Below are 14,453 nucleotides of genomic sequence, written 5' to 3'. Positions count from 1 at the left end.
ATGGCCTCCTAGTGACGAGGTGGAGCCCTACAGATGGACCTGGGTGCTGCTGTGGCTCTGCACTGACTGGGACTGGCCCCACAGGGAGGGCCCTGCCCTGGTCTTGCCTTTGCCTGGCCGGGCCCCCCTTACCCTCCTGGGGTTCCTGTCTGAACACCAGTGGGTTCTGCTCAGTTCTCCACAGCCAGGCCGGGCCAGGCGGGCGGTGATCTGACTGTGTGTTGAGGACAGGGTGGCAAGGGCTTGGGGGTTGCCAGGGGATGCAGGGGAAACACGGTGATGCCCATCCACCCCCAAAGGCTCTGGGCCCAGGGTGGGGACATAGACCCAGGCAGCGGAGGACCTCCCAAGTCGCACCACGGTCTCCTGGGCGCTGTGTTACCTCCGAGGTGTGGGCTGTGCTCCCGTAAGAGCCCCTATTCTCTGCCTCAGGGGGGCTCACATTGATCAGGACGGTGCTGTCCTCTTCCTGGGCCCGCCGCCGCAGCATCCTGCTCCTGCACCCGCCAAGGTTGGGTGGGGACGGGGGTCAGAAAGGAGATGCGTGAGACCCACCCCTGGAGCCACCACACTGCCTGCAGTGAGCTCACTTTACAGACTTGACTCAGAGTAGAATGGGGCCGTGCAGGCCCGGCAGACTCCTGGCCATGAGCACATGGAGAACCTCCTAGCCCGTCACTAGTTCCAGGGAGAAACCAGTGCTGGGGAGGGAGTGTCTGGCAGGCCTGGCACAGCAGGCGTCTGTCCGTCTGTCCATCCAGTGAGTGCCCATGTCCCCCAGTCCTGAATACCGTCCACTCTGCCTGGGTACTCAGTGGAGCCTGAGAAGGCCCAGAAAGGTGGGCCTGGAGTACAGACAACCCTCCCTCTCTTTATCTGTAGGGTGGAGCTATGTGAGCCAGGGACAGGCAACCCCTCAAGTTGCCTGCCTTCGCTCATGGCCTGAGGACCAATGCCAGGACCCCGAGGCCCTGAGCTCCCCAGCAAGGTGTGCCTGATGGAGCCCGGCCTCACTCCTCTTGGGGGTCCCAGCTTCCTCCCGCACCTTAGCCCCAGGGGTCTCTCTCTGTGGGAGGACAGGTGCTGTGGCTCCCAGTCTCCGGCTGGCAAAATGGGGCCAAGAGCATGACATCTGTGGCCCTGGAGGGAGGGGTTTCGAGCTGGGGCTGGCGTTTTGAGTTGCGATAATGACCGGAGGGTGTGACCGTGGAGGCACCACAGGAGGTCGGAGGGGGTGACCTTCTAGTCCTACCCTTCACTTCGGATTAGCAGAGGCCCAGAGAGACAGAGACTGAGCGCGGACCACCTGCGCCTGCCTGCCCCTGAAGCCCAAGCCAGGTGTCAGTGTTAGGACTCAGCCCCGGCCCCAGGCTGGGAGCCTCACTACGGACCGAGGGGTGTTCCTGGAGGAGAGTCCCCGAGGAGTTTCGACCACCCCTCAGCCCCCCGCCCCCCATCCCGCTGTTTCGGCCACCCCTCAGCCCCCCGTGCCCCCATCCCGCTGTTTCGGCCACCCCTCAGCCCCCCGTGCCCCCATCCCGCTGTGGTGGGCAGGCGGGCCCCTCCTCAGAGCTCTCTGCAGAAAGAATGGGGGATGCCCCCACCCCAGCGAAGGGACCTGCTCCATGGGGGAGTACCTGGGCAGGCAGGAAACCAACCCTGGGTGTGCCCTGTCCAGAGCCGCAGTGAGCGTGTGTCCCTCCTTGTGTCCCATGGGGCTCTGGGGACCAGGGCGGGCCCTGGCACTGCCTCCCCACAGGCCAGGGTGTGTGAAGGTCCTGGTGGGCTGGGGTGCCGCCCTGCCTCCCCAGAGTCCAACGCTCCACCTTCTCCCCGTGGCCCGCACGTCTAGGCTGGGTCCTCACCTGGCACAGTGGCTTCCAGAAGAGGCCTCGGAGGTCATAGCCCACCTCTCAACGTGAGCCTGGTCTTGGCAGTAGAGTCCGGGCACCACTACGGGACAGAGGGTGGGGAGGGGCAGTCCTTGGAGCCCCGCCCAGGCAGTGGCAGCCACTCGCATGCCCTCTCCTTGCCTGCACGTGGGCCGGGAAGCAGGCAGGGGAGGGGCCCAGCACAGCTGGCCAGGGAAAGGCTTCCTGGCTCCTGGAGCAGGATCTGTCTTTGTTTAAAAAAGGGGTGTGGGGCTCAGAGTTGCAAACAGAGGCAGCCCACTGGGCTGGGCTTTCACACACCCGCATGCAAATGCTGCCGCCCTCCTGGGATCCTTATTTGCTTAGAGATTTCAGGGCTGGCATCAGCTGTCATAACTGCTGCCTTGGAGGGTCACGGGGAGGTGGGATTCCGCAGGAACAGCCACAGGTGCCACCTCTGCTGCAAGCCCCGCCAGGCAGCCTAGCAAGCTGTGTTTACATGGAGGGAAACTGAGGCTCCTTGAGGTTACGTAGTATGTGCTGAGTGGTGGGCCAGGGTTTCACCTGGGGGCTGGGGAGATTGGTAGACCCAGGTCACAGTGCTGGCTCTGCTAATGCCTGAGGGGTGACCTCAGGCACATCCTATGCTCAGGGCCCCATCTGCAAAAGGACAGCAGGGGTCCTAGCTGTCCTCCCATCCTCTCTGCCCTCCTTCTCCTCCTTCTCCTTCCCCCTCCTCCTCCTATCCTTTCTCTCCACCTTCCCCCTCTTCCTTCTCCTCCTATCATTTCTCCCCCCTACTCCTCCTCCTTCTCCACCTATCCTTTCTCCCCACTCTCCCTCCTCCTATTGTTTCTCCCCCCTCCTCCCCCACCCACTTCTCCCTCTCCTCTTCCTTCTCCTGCTATCCTTTCTCCCTGCTCCTCCTCTTCCCCTCTCCCTCCCTCTCCCCCTTTCCTCCTCGGTGCCCGGCAGGGTCTGAGAACCTACCACTCATGCTCCCTGCCCTCCCCGCACAACTCCACTGGGGAGCCCCAAGCCCAGCTTGCTGTTCCAGGTGCCCCCTTCCTCCTGTTGAAATCCCTCCAGGCGGACCCTCATCCTGGCTGCAGCTCTCCCCTATAGCTATGCCCCTCTGTGCTTGGCACCTCCCAGGGAGCCCTGTTCTTGGACCTGTGTTGTGCCTTGGAACAGCGGGAAGGCCCTGCAGGCCGGATTCTGTCAGGACCAGCAGAGCCTGGGCGGCGGGACCTTGGGGCTCCGGACCTCAGGGCATCTGCATGAGAGGTCTCTGCTGTGGCCAAGCTCGGCCTGCAGGCGCCTGAGATGGATCCCTGGACAGGGCTGGGCTGGGGAAGTGCTCCGGAAACCAGGAAAGGAGTTGGGAGGCAGGAGGGGAGGGAGGATGGGCGGGGCCCCATCTCCCCAAGTCCTGTGGAGGGCGGCCTCTGCCTGCCATGGGCACTGCAGGGGAGGCAAGGCTCAGCGTTTCCTCACCTGGATGCAACTGTGGGCTCTCACTCTGCTCAGTCACTGGCCGAGGACCCTCCCAGGAAGATGTGCCACCTCCCAGGAGCTCCTGGCTCTCTGCTCCTGGTGACAAAGTGGCTCTGGTGGCCTCAGGGCTGTCTACTCAAGAGCTGCAGGACCGGCTGCTGGAGGTGACCACACCGCAGCGGGAGCCCTCTGAGGGACACGTGCACGCACAGCACCTAAAGCTGGAGGTGACCACACCGCAGTGGGAGCCCTCTGAGGGACATGTGCACGCACAGCACCTAAAGGGGTTCGGCCCGGGGAATGTCTTTCCGTTTTCACTTCAGACAACTCTGTTTGGGTGGGTGGTTTTTCAAGTTGTGTTACTTTTGAAGGAAAGGAAGGAAGGGAGGGAGGCAGAAAAGCCGCGACAACCAGCACAGGGGGCTCGCTGGGTTCCAGGCAGTGGAAGAGCCCAGGCCCAGAATCTGCTGCACCATCTTCCTTTGGCTATAACGTTTTATACCAATCTTGGTAACATTTACGGACATATTTAGGGGTGTAGTTAGTGGAGGTGCAAGTAGTGGTGGTCAGGAGCCCGCACTCAAGTTCAGCCTCCTTCTGAGGCTGGAGGCATGTGCAGGGCTCCCTCCGCGAGGACCCTGGCACTGCACCCCGGCCACACGCGAGCCCTGCTGGATGGACAGTGGCTGGGTCGCAGGGGACGGACTCTTGGATGCCTGCACTGCCCGCTTTCTAACCTTCCTGTCTGCAGGTGCAGCCAGCACCCCAGCTGCCTGTGGACGGCGGCTCCACACAGGCCACTGGCCCCTGGTCTCTGAGTGGCCCACTCCGGCCCTTGGCCTGCGTTTCCGTCAGGATTCCTGTCTCCTTTATTTGATGTGTGGGAGTTCTAAATAGTAAGCCTTGCCAATTTTAAAGGCTGCAAACACCTTCTCTTAATCTACTGTTGCCATTATTCATGCATTATTCCTTATTTTTGTTCTATGTAAAATTTTATGTAAACAAACCCATCAAAATCTTGTCTTACAGTTGTGCCTGTGGAGTTTTTTTCGTTTGTTTTTTTTTCGAGGTAAGAGTCTTGCTCTGTTGCCCAGGCTGGAGTGCAATGGCACAATCTCGGCTCACTGCAACCTCCACCTCCTGGGTTCAAGCAATTCTCTTGCATCAGCCTCGAGTAGCTGGGATTACAGGCGCCTGCCACCACACCTGGCTAATTTTTTGTATTTTTAGCAGAGACGGGGTTTCACCATGTTGGCCAGGCTGGTCTTGAACTCCTGACCTTGTGATCCGCCCACCTTGGCCTCCCAAAGTGCTGGGATTACAGGCGTGAGCCACGGCACCTGGCCTTGGGGAGTTTTAAGCTCTTCTCCACTGCTAGCTCACATACCCACCTTTCCACATTCTTTTTTCTTTTTTTTTGGGTGTGAGACAGGGTCTCACTCTGTTGCCCAGGCTGGAGTGCTAGTGGCGAGATCTCGGCTCACTGCAAACTCTCCCTCCCAGGTTCAAGCGATTCTGCCACCTTAGCCTCTCGAGTAGCTGGGACTACAGGTGGCTGCCACCACGCCCGGCTAAGTTTTGTGTTTTTTTAAAGTAGAGACAGGTTTTCACCATGTTATCCAGGCTGGTCTTGAACTCCTGAGGTCAAGCAATCCACCCGCCTTGACCTCCAAAAGTGCTACGATTACAGGCACGAGCCACTACGCCCAGCCTCCCATATTATTTTCTACTAATTTTCTATTTTACCACTGCATAGGAATCACCAATCACTCTGGAGCCCACCCTGCGTGATGCCAGGGAGGGGCAGTGTTCATTTTTCCACATAGCACACTTTGCCAACACCACGAGGACACTGTCCACCCCTCCCAAACCCCGGGACACTTTTCCCAGTCCCCGAGTCCCCTGGGTCCCTGCTGAGGTATCCCTGTCTTGACACTTTTCCCAGTCCCCGAGTCCCCTGGGTCCCTGCTGAGGTATCCCTGTCTTGACACTTTTCCCAGTCCCCGATTCCCCCGGGTCCCTGCTGAGGTATCCCTGTCTCGACACTTTTCCCAGCCCCCGAGTCCCCGGCCCCGCTGAGGTTTTCCCAGTCCCCGAGTCCCCGAGTCCCCTGGGTCCCTGTCTTGGTGCTGTTAGGTCACGCCTCCCCCACACTCTCACTGTGGGTTTGCAGCACTCAGGATCTGGTAGGAAAGCGTCTCTCCCAGCTCTTTTTCAAAATGAATTGAACCACAGTGTTGACTTTTTTCTTCCATATCAATTTTAGAATTTGTCGGGCGCAGTGGCTCACACCTATAATCCCAGCTCTTAGGGAGGCAGAGATGGAAGGATAGCTTGAACCTAGGAGTTTGAGACTTGCCTGGGCAATACAGCAAGACCCTGGTCGCCAAAAAAAGAAAAAGAAAAAGCTGGGAGCAGTGGTTCACGCCTGTAATCCCAGCACTCTGGGAGGTAGAGGTGGGTTGATCACGACGTCAAGGGATTGAGACCATCCTGGCCAACATGGCGAAACCCTGTCTCTACTAAAAATACAAAAATTAGCTGCGCATAGTGGCGCGTGCCTGTAGTCCCAGCTACTCTGGAGACTGAGGCAGGAGAATCGCTTGAGCCCGGGAGGCGGAGTTTGCAGTGAGCATAGATTGCGCCACTGCACTCCAGCCTGGCGACAGAGCAAGACTCTGTCTCAGAAAAAAAAAAAAAAAAAGGAAAAATAAGTAAATTTTAGAATTTAATGTGTCTCAAAAAATCAAATGGCAGCTGGGAGCAGTAGCTCACCCCTGTAATTCCAGCATTTTGGGAGGCCGAGGGCAGATCACCTGAGGTCAGGAGTTTGGGACCAGCCTGGCCAACATGGCAAAACCCCATCTCCACTAAATATACAAAAATCAACCGGGTGTGGTGGCGGGTGCCTGTAATCCCAGCTACTAGGGAGGGTGAGGCAGGAGATTCACTTGAACTCGGGAGGTGGAGGTTGCAGAGAACTGAGATTGTGCCATTGCACTCCAGCCTGGGTGACAGAGTGAGACTCCTTAAAAAAAAAAAAAAAAAAAAAAAAGGCATTTTGATTAGGATTGTGCTGGATTTAGCATACCTTTTCTCACTGCTTCCACATTTTTTGTATGTTTGTAAAAATGTCTGTTAAAGAACAGATGGCTGGGTATTAATTTGGGGCCTTTTAAAATTTTTTATTTTTTTTGAGACAGGGTCTCCGTCTGTCACCCAGGCTGGAGTGGGTACAATCGTGGCTCACTACAGCCTCCACCACACTGGACAGTACGGTTCTAGAGTCCTGGTTCCTCAAGTAGACGGTTCTAGAGTCTGGAGTCCTGGAGGCAGAAGGGACTTTGGTGACCACATGATGTGGCCCTCATTCTGTGGGAGGAGAAATCTGAGACCCTGGGAGGTGACGATGCCCTGGTAGCATTAAATCCAGACCTCGGGTGTCTGTCAATGTACATTTTATATTAAAAAAGCCAAAATAACAATGGGGTGAGAACAGGAGGCCACTACACAAGTGGCCAAGGGTTCAGATCCTTGGAGGCCAACTTTGGAGAAGCTCAGTGGGGCTCGCATCCTGGCAGCAGCACAGCACCGCCGGGACACGGGACGCCCTCCCCACACCTGAGCTTTCACTCACAGGCAAGGGCTGTGGTGAGAACTGACAGGCACACGTGAAAGCAATCAGCCCTGCCCGGCACTCTTTAAAGGAGAGCTCTAAGGAACACAAGCACACAGGACTGAGTTAGCTTTTACCCATGTTTTTTAACTTACCTAATTTTTAAAAAATTAGCATTGTCGGTTTAAAAGACTAAAAAACCTCAGTTGTTGCACGTCAGGACTGCCTGAATCCTGCACACCAGGACTAGGGCCAGCTGGGCCAGCCCCTGAATGCCACTCGGACAGCACGTGAATACCTGTAAAGCACTCTCAGGCCCTGTTTCACACAACCCAGGTGGGGACCGTGACCGCCTTCTGAGAGAAGGAAACAGAAAGGAATTTCTAGTGAATGAACGCAGCGTGTCTTATGTGCTCTCTGTGGCTACAATAACTGTCCACAATCACCCAGGAGGACCATGTGGCAAGGTTTAATTGCAATGGCATCTGAAAATGGCGCGTGGCATCGCGCGTCAGCTATCCTCAGTGCCTTTATTGCCATTGGGTTTTTGACTGTTGATATAGTGACGACCTCAGGAGCAACAGGTGGGTTAAAAAACCGTGGCTGGGCAGTTCTTCCGAGGACAGGGACCATAGGAGGAGCAAGGAGGACTCAGAACCTGACGAACGTGGCGTCAATCTGCCGCACGGAGGGGAGGGCGAGCATGACCTTTCGCCGGTACTGGGGGTCTTTCTGCAGGGGGTTCCGCTCCAAGTACACCGTCTCCAGGCTCCTGGCTCCCTTCAGCTCGTCGAGGTCGCTCCAGCTCTCAAGGAGATTGTCGTTCATCTGGGGACACACACAGGAGAAAAGCCTTCAGAACCAAACAGCCCAGCCCTCACAGCCCACAGCCCTCAACTCTGGTGGGGGCCACTAGCCACCCTCCTCCTTCCTACTCAGAAGATGGTGAGCAGGTGTGGGTCTTCCCTGGCACCTCACGGGACCTTCCATGGCCTCTTGGTGCATCCTGGCCACCTTCAGCTACATCCCAAGTGCAAGTTACCTGTCCATACCCAACCCTGGGCCAGTCACTATGACAGGGCCAAGCCCACATTCAGGTCAGCAGAGGAAAGACAGAGCAGTCCTGGCCCTCTGCCTGCTACACTCGTCCATCGGCAAGTGTCAAAGCAAGGCGGGCTGCACTTTCTACAAACCAGTTCTCAGCCATCGTTCCCAAGGCTGCACTCGGCACTGTCACTGTGACACAGCAGACAGAGGCCACTCTACTTAAAACTCTCAACTCTTCTGTAAATTACCTCTATGGCTCTCTCCATAAGGAAGTCCCAGCTGCTGCTTTCACCCAATACCATGTGCAGGGACCCAAATCGTGCGCAGGTGGGATTCAGAGGTTGAGTTGCAGGCTCAGAGCAAGCTACATTTTACCGTCTTGGCCCTGCCATGCCCAGTTGGAGGGACCTGCCTTTGGCAGGAAGAGTTCTCTTGCATGTCTTTTTTTTTTTTTGAGACAGAGTCTTGCTCTGCCGCCCAGGCTGGAGTGCAGTGGCGCCATCTCCAGAACAAGGGGAGCCAGTTCAGCTTCAAGGCTTGTTGGTTTGACCCTCACTTTCAATCACCCTGTGTGTAGAAATCACCTCTTCAGAGCTGCCCGGCCTCGTGGCCTGCCAGGCAAACCACGGTGGCAAGAGGAGGGGCACTACTCCTGAAGAGGCAGCTGGACTTGTTGTGAACCTACAACGGGCAGAGCCAGGGGCACTCATTATAGGGTGACAGACTTTGACTCCTTTTACAGAGAAGTTAGGATGGGAACTGTCCGTGTGGAATGGAATGCAAGCAGGGGTGTTCTACTCTGGGGCCCACGTTGCCCTGCCCACAGCTTGGTCCGACTGGGGGGCCCCTGCTCTGCACAGCTCCCCTTCTCTCCAGGGCCGTCGTGCACACTCTAGCTGCCAGAGATGCTGAGCTCAGCTTCTTCCACTCAGAAGCACTGTGTTCTGCTTGGGAAGCGTCCCAGGTAAGGAGTGGGGCGGTCACGGGGCTGCCGCTGGAACTCCCTCCTCAGAGCCTGCAGGCGCGTGCTGCCCGCTGTCCACTGCCTGAATAGAGTTGTTTCCTAGTTTTCTATCTGTCTGTGGCAGGAGGGCTAGTTTGGCACCAGGTCCACTGTCATAGCCAGGCTGTCTTTAGTAACTTACCGTGTGTTAGGGGCCTCCCAGAGAGAAATATAATGTGCATCTCACAGGTTCGCCTGTTTGAGGAACCCTATTTTCTTTTTTTTTTGAGATGGAGTCTTGCTCTGTCACCAGGCTGGAGTGCAATGGGGCAATCTCGGCTCACTGCAACCTCCGCCTCCCAGGTTCAAGCGATTCTCCCACCTCAGCCTCCCGAGTAGCTAGGACTACAGGCACTCACCATCATGCTCGGCTAATTTTTATATTTTTGTAGAGATGGGGTTTCACTATGTTGGCCAGCCTGGTCTTGAACTCCTGACCTCAGGTGATCCACCTGCCTCAGCCTCCCAAAGTGCTGGGATTACAGGTGTGAGCCACTGCGCCTGGCCTGAGGAACCCTATCTTCACAGAACCTCTTGTGGGTCTAGTGTGTACCAGCTTTGGGAAACCAAGATTTCCAAATCCTAGAGCTTAGTCCTTGAAGAGGGACTGAAACCTGCTGGGAAGAGCCGCACCACCAGGGCTGGTGCCCTGCTGCCATCCCGACTAGTCCCTCCACAGGAAGTGACATGAGGATACATTCTTAAATGCTATTGTTACTACACTCATACCACCCTGCTGGCTGTGTGGCCAATGCAGAGCCTGCAACATTAGAATTACAGGGGAAGCCATCCACCTGCCAGGCCTGTGACTGGTCAGTAACTGGTCAAATAGAAAGAGCCCCTTAAAGCAGAGAGTCATGAAAATGATGCACACACACGCCTTAAACCAAGCTTGTTCAACCCATGGCCTGCGGGCCGTAAATGGCCCAGGACGGCTTTGAATGAGGCCCAATGCAAACGTGTAAGCTTAAAAACATTTTGAGATTTTCTTGCGATTTTTTTCGCGCGTGTGTGTGTGTGTGTGTGTGGTTTTTTTTTTTTTCAGCTTATCAGTGACTGTTAGTGTATTTTATGTGTGGCCCAAGATAATTCTTCTTTTTTCCAGTGTGGCCCAGGGAAGCCCAAAGATTGAACACCACTGCCTTAACCACTTTTACCTTAAAACACACAAAAAGGACATTCACTTAATAAAAGTAGCAATATTACACTGTGTGGAAGAAATAAGATTTTCTTGTAGCATAGTCTATTTAAAAAATGATTCAAAACATCCCTGGCGGTTGACTCAGGCTTTCAACTCTGGTGTGGGAGGTCTTCAAGCTGTGTCACCTCCTCTTCTTTCTCGATATGTGACGTATTTGTGTTTGTCACACACCAGATGCTTCTTGTCTCACATGTCACAGCACTTTCCAATGTCATTATTAGTCTAGATTGGCGGACCACCTTTATAAATTGCAGATTTTGTAATTTTCCATAGCACCGCCAATCTCAGAGAAGTTTCCTCCAGGACTTAGTAAACATAACACAGGGAATTTTACTCACCACTAATGGTGCATTGTAAATAATGTGTTTGATATTGGTAACTTTCAGAGATTCTTATCTTTGCATTTTTCCAAAATGGAACTAAAAATATCCACTTGTATGAGACTCTGTCTCCACAGACATTCCAGAGGCTCCTGAATCCCAGGATGGGGCAAAGATGTTACAGTCACAATGGAAAAAAGATGGCCTTATGTTTCTCTTGTCAAGTTCTGTACACTGGGGCTGTCAGGGAGCCTGGCTGGGGAGCGCGGGCACATTCCTTTCCCCCAGAGGGACCATTTCAGTCTCTTCTAATCTTGAGCACCTCCCACGTCCTTCTCACACTTTTTTAAAAAAAACTAAAATTGACTTTTTGAAGAAGTGTCTTGTAAAGTATCCCTCATTGTCATTTAGCTTGTTCCTCTAGCTCTTATACTACCCATAAACTCGAAGTTAGGTACGAATGCTTGGTTAGATCAGAGTAAACATTTTTGGGAGGTATACTGCAGAGATGACTCACACTGGGGACATGGCACATCAGGTGGTCCCACAATTAGGGATCTAAGTTTTATCATTGCAGATCAGCTGGTGACCCCAGATGACTCTGGGAACATGCTTGTACTTTGCAAATAGCCAGTTCTCTGTGGCATGATCCTTGGGCATGTGTGCCAACATCCCTTCTTCAACATCCTTCCCAGTTATCTCAGCAGCTGCTGATCCCTCGCCCGAACCAACGGCTGGGATTCTGCTAGAGAACATCTTCTTGGTTGACGTTTTTCTGGCAGACTCCCTTGGAACCCAAACTTGCATTTTGTATTTACGGGGTTTTGTATGTGTGTATTTTGTATATACATACATACGATACCTGTATTTCCCTTTACTACTTTTTGTCTGATATTATAGGAAATTTACATTAATTACCCTAAACTCAGTAACATTTTAAACAAAAGATGGGTAGAATTCTTAAGATACATTTCATATGTAATCCCAGCACTTTGGGAGGCCGAGACGGGCGGATCACAAGGTCAGGAGATCGAGACCATCCTGGCTAACACAGTGAAACCCCGTCTCTACTAAAAATACAAAAAATTAGCCGGGCGTGGTGGCGGGCGCCTGTAGTCCCAGCTACTCAGGAGGCTGAGGCAGGAGAATGGCGTAAACCCGGGAGGCGGAGCTTGCAGTGAGCCGAGATCGCGCCACTGCACTCCAGCCTGGGTGACAGAGCAAAGACTCCGTCTCAAAAAAAAAAAAAAGATACATTTCATAAACAACCGGTAGAATGTAAAAATCACTTACTTTCTGAAAATCTCCATGACAGTTTAACAAAGGAGGTGTGTGACACAGGCACGGCCCATCAACAGCCATCCGTGGGGACGGTGACGCTGCCAGACACAGGCACGGCCCATCGAGAGCCATCCGTGGGGACGGTGACGCTGCCAGACACAGGCATGGCCACATCGAGAGCTGTCTGTGGGGATGGTGAGGCTGCCAGCTGTCACTCCCTCATAGCAAAAGTGCCTCCAAATCCAAAGTTGACAGTAGCTCGTTTCTTAGCTGATTTTATGCATGTGTCTATTTTCTCGTACACAGAATGTTAGGTAGGATTCTACTCACATTATGTATTTATCCAGTAACATATTTAAAATAGTTTCAAAATGACAAAAGCAACATTACTGCTAATACAACTATTGAGTGAAGTTCAAGGTTTCCTCAGAGTATTTCTCTCCTTAGACTCTCTCACAAAGGCCATCGACTCAGAGAACTGTTTGCAAAGTTACTTGAAAGAATTCTTTTGTGATCACAGCACCCATCTGGAATACTGTTAGGTTCTTATGTATCAGTTCATTTTCAATTTTAAGTAAAAAAATTTTAATGGGTAAAGCATTTACCTGGCTCAAAAGCCAAAATTCTATAAAAAGGTATATTCAGAGAAGTCTCATTCTTTCCCCATCCTGTCCACCTCACCATGTCTTCATGCCCCAAAGGTAACTCGTTATACTGGTTTATGTTTCTAGTGCTTCTCTGCAAAAATAAGGAAATACATATATGTTTTTATTAATATGTTTATCCATCATTATCTGTATATAATTAATCCATTGATTGACCGATCAATCGATGGCAGGCAGTATACTATGGACTGGGAATTTGTCCATTCTGGCTTTTGTGAGCAGTAGTAATGCATGGTGAAGAGGAAGCCATGGAGACAGCTCCCAGCCCAGCTGCTGCCTTCTTCCTGTGGAATCAGCCCTGGCCGACCATGCTGGGCTTCACTGCCTCTGTCTTTCCTCGAAACTCAGTGAGCCCTGCCTCTCCCTTAGGTGATCTGCTCGCTCTCCCTTGACTTTCTCTTGAGCTCATTCCCTTCTTTCTGTCTCTGCTGCCACTGCCTCCATCCAAGTCTGCACGCCCTGTAGTGACAGCTCTGGAGGGCCCTGGTTCAGCTGGCCCTTTACGGGCTCTGGTCAGCTACAGGACTCAACATCCTGCACAGCCCTTTACGGTCTCAATTCAGCTTTCATTTGAAAACAAATGCAAAACACATCTGTCTTTTCCATTGTTGCTCCTGAGAAAAGTCCTCACAAACAAAAATTGAGAAATATAGAAAAGTATAGAGAATAAACTAAAAATCATGCACAATCTCACCACACAAAGAAAACTATGTGTAATATTTTGTTACATTTTCTTCTAATCTTTTTTTTGCGAACATATATATCAAGAGGGTTGATACTGCATGTAAGTTCTTTTAGAACAGATTTTTAAAACTTTTTTTTCAATTATAAAAGAAATATGCCAGGCACAATGGCTCACGCCTATAATCCCAGCACTTTGGGAGGCCGGGGCGGGCGGATCACAAGGTCAAGATATCAAGACCAGCCTGGCCAAGATGGTGAAACCCTGCCTCTTAAATACAAAAGTTAGTTGGGCGGCCGGGCGCGATGGCTCAAGCCTGTAATCCCAGCACTTTGGGAGGCCGAGGCGGGTGGATCACGAGGTCAGGAGATCGAGACCATCCTGGCTAACATGGTGAAACCCCGTCTCTACTAAAAATACAAAAACTAGCCGGGCGTGGTGGCGGGCGCCNCCCGAAACCCCCCCCTGCACCCACCTCTGGGGCTCACAGGAATCATCCCCAAAAAAAAAAAAAAAAAAAAAAAAAAAAGTTAGTTGGGCATGGTGGTGCGTGCCTGTAGTCCTAGCTACTCGGGAGGCTGAGGCAAAAGAATTGCTTGAACCCGGGAGGCAGAGGTTACAGTGAGCCGAGATCACGCCACTACATTTCAGCCTGGCAACAGAGTGAGACTCCATCTCAAAAAAAAAAAAAAAAAAAAAAAAATACATGCTCATTACAGAAAATTCAGAAGAACTATAGAGTATAAAAGAAAAAAGAAACCAACTACCCACAAGGGCTTCTCGTTTTGGCACATTTCCTTCCAGTGTCTTTTCTTTTTTTATTTTTTTGAGACGGAGTCTCGCTCTGTCGCCCAGGCTGGAGTGCAGTGGCGAGATCTTGGCTCACTGCAAGCTCCGCCTCCTGGGTTCACACCATCTTCTGCCTCAGCCTCCCGAGTAGCTGGGTCTATAGGCACCCACCACCACACCCGGCTAATACTTCTGTATTTTTAGTAGAGATGGGGTTTCACTGTGTTAGGATGGTCTTGATCTCCCGACCTTGTGATCCGCCCGCCTCAGCCTCACAAAGTGCTGGGATTACAGGAGTGAGCCACCACGCCCGGCCTCCTTCCAGTCTTTTCTCTGGTGTCTACGTGCATTGAATTTAAGAATAACTAGATCTCACCAAAAATATTTGGCATTTTTCTTTTTCACTACTTCTATATCATGAACATTTTCCTGTAATTAAATATCCTTTACAATCATGATTGCTTTTAAGATTTCATTTATG

At 52.6% G+C, this 14,453-nt stretch overlaps 2 protein-coding genes across 5 annotated transcripts in view; both read right to left on the bottom strand.

Moving 5' to 3' along the window:
- Positions 1 to 2,117, bottom strand: part of ANO7 (anoctamin 7) — a 39,207-nt gene extending 37,090 nt beyond the window's left edge. The window contains exons 1-2 of one of the 2 annotated variants that reach the window (XM_025405535.1): positions 1,866 to 2,117; positions 383 to 497 (exon numbers count right to left, since the gene is read on the bottom strand). In XM_025405535.1, coding sequence (XP_025261320.1) covers positions 383 to 497; positions 1,866 to 2,020 — 270 coding nt within the window. In that variant the 5' untranslated portion in view covers positions 2,021 to 2,117. The remainder of the gene's footprint in view (positions 1 to 382; positions 498 to 1,865) is intronic. The other variant, XM_025405534.1, reaches the window with a different exon arrangement.
- The window catches only part of PPP1R7 (protein phosphatase 1 regulatory subunit 7), a 46,525-nt gene that overhangs the window by 882 nt on the left and 31,190 nt on the right, over positions 1 to 14,453 (bottom strand). For 2 of the 3 annotated variants that reach the window (XM_025405536.1, XM_025405537.1), the window contains one exon: positions 7,438 to 7,812. The exons of the other annotated variant lie outside the window; for it this stretch is intronic. In XM_025405536.1, coding sequence (XP_025261321.1) covers positions 7,636 to 7,812 — 177 coding nt within the window. In that variant the 3' untranslated portion in view covers positions 7,438 to 7,635. Of the gene's footprint in view, positions 1 to 7,437; positions 7,813 to 14,453 lie in introns of those variants that run through there. 3 annotated transcript variants of the gene reach the window in all.

This window comes from Theropithecus gelada, chromosome 12 (genome assembly GCF_003255815.1).
Source record: "Theropithecus gelada isolate Dixy chromosome 12, Tgel_1.0, whole genome shotgun sequence".
In the NCBI taxonomy this organism is placed as follows: Eukaryota; Metazoa; Chordata; class Mammalia; order Primates; family Cercopithecidae; genus Theropithecus; species Theropithecus gelada.
This window is presented reverse-complemented; position numbering and strand designations above follow the sequence as displayed.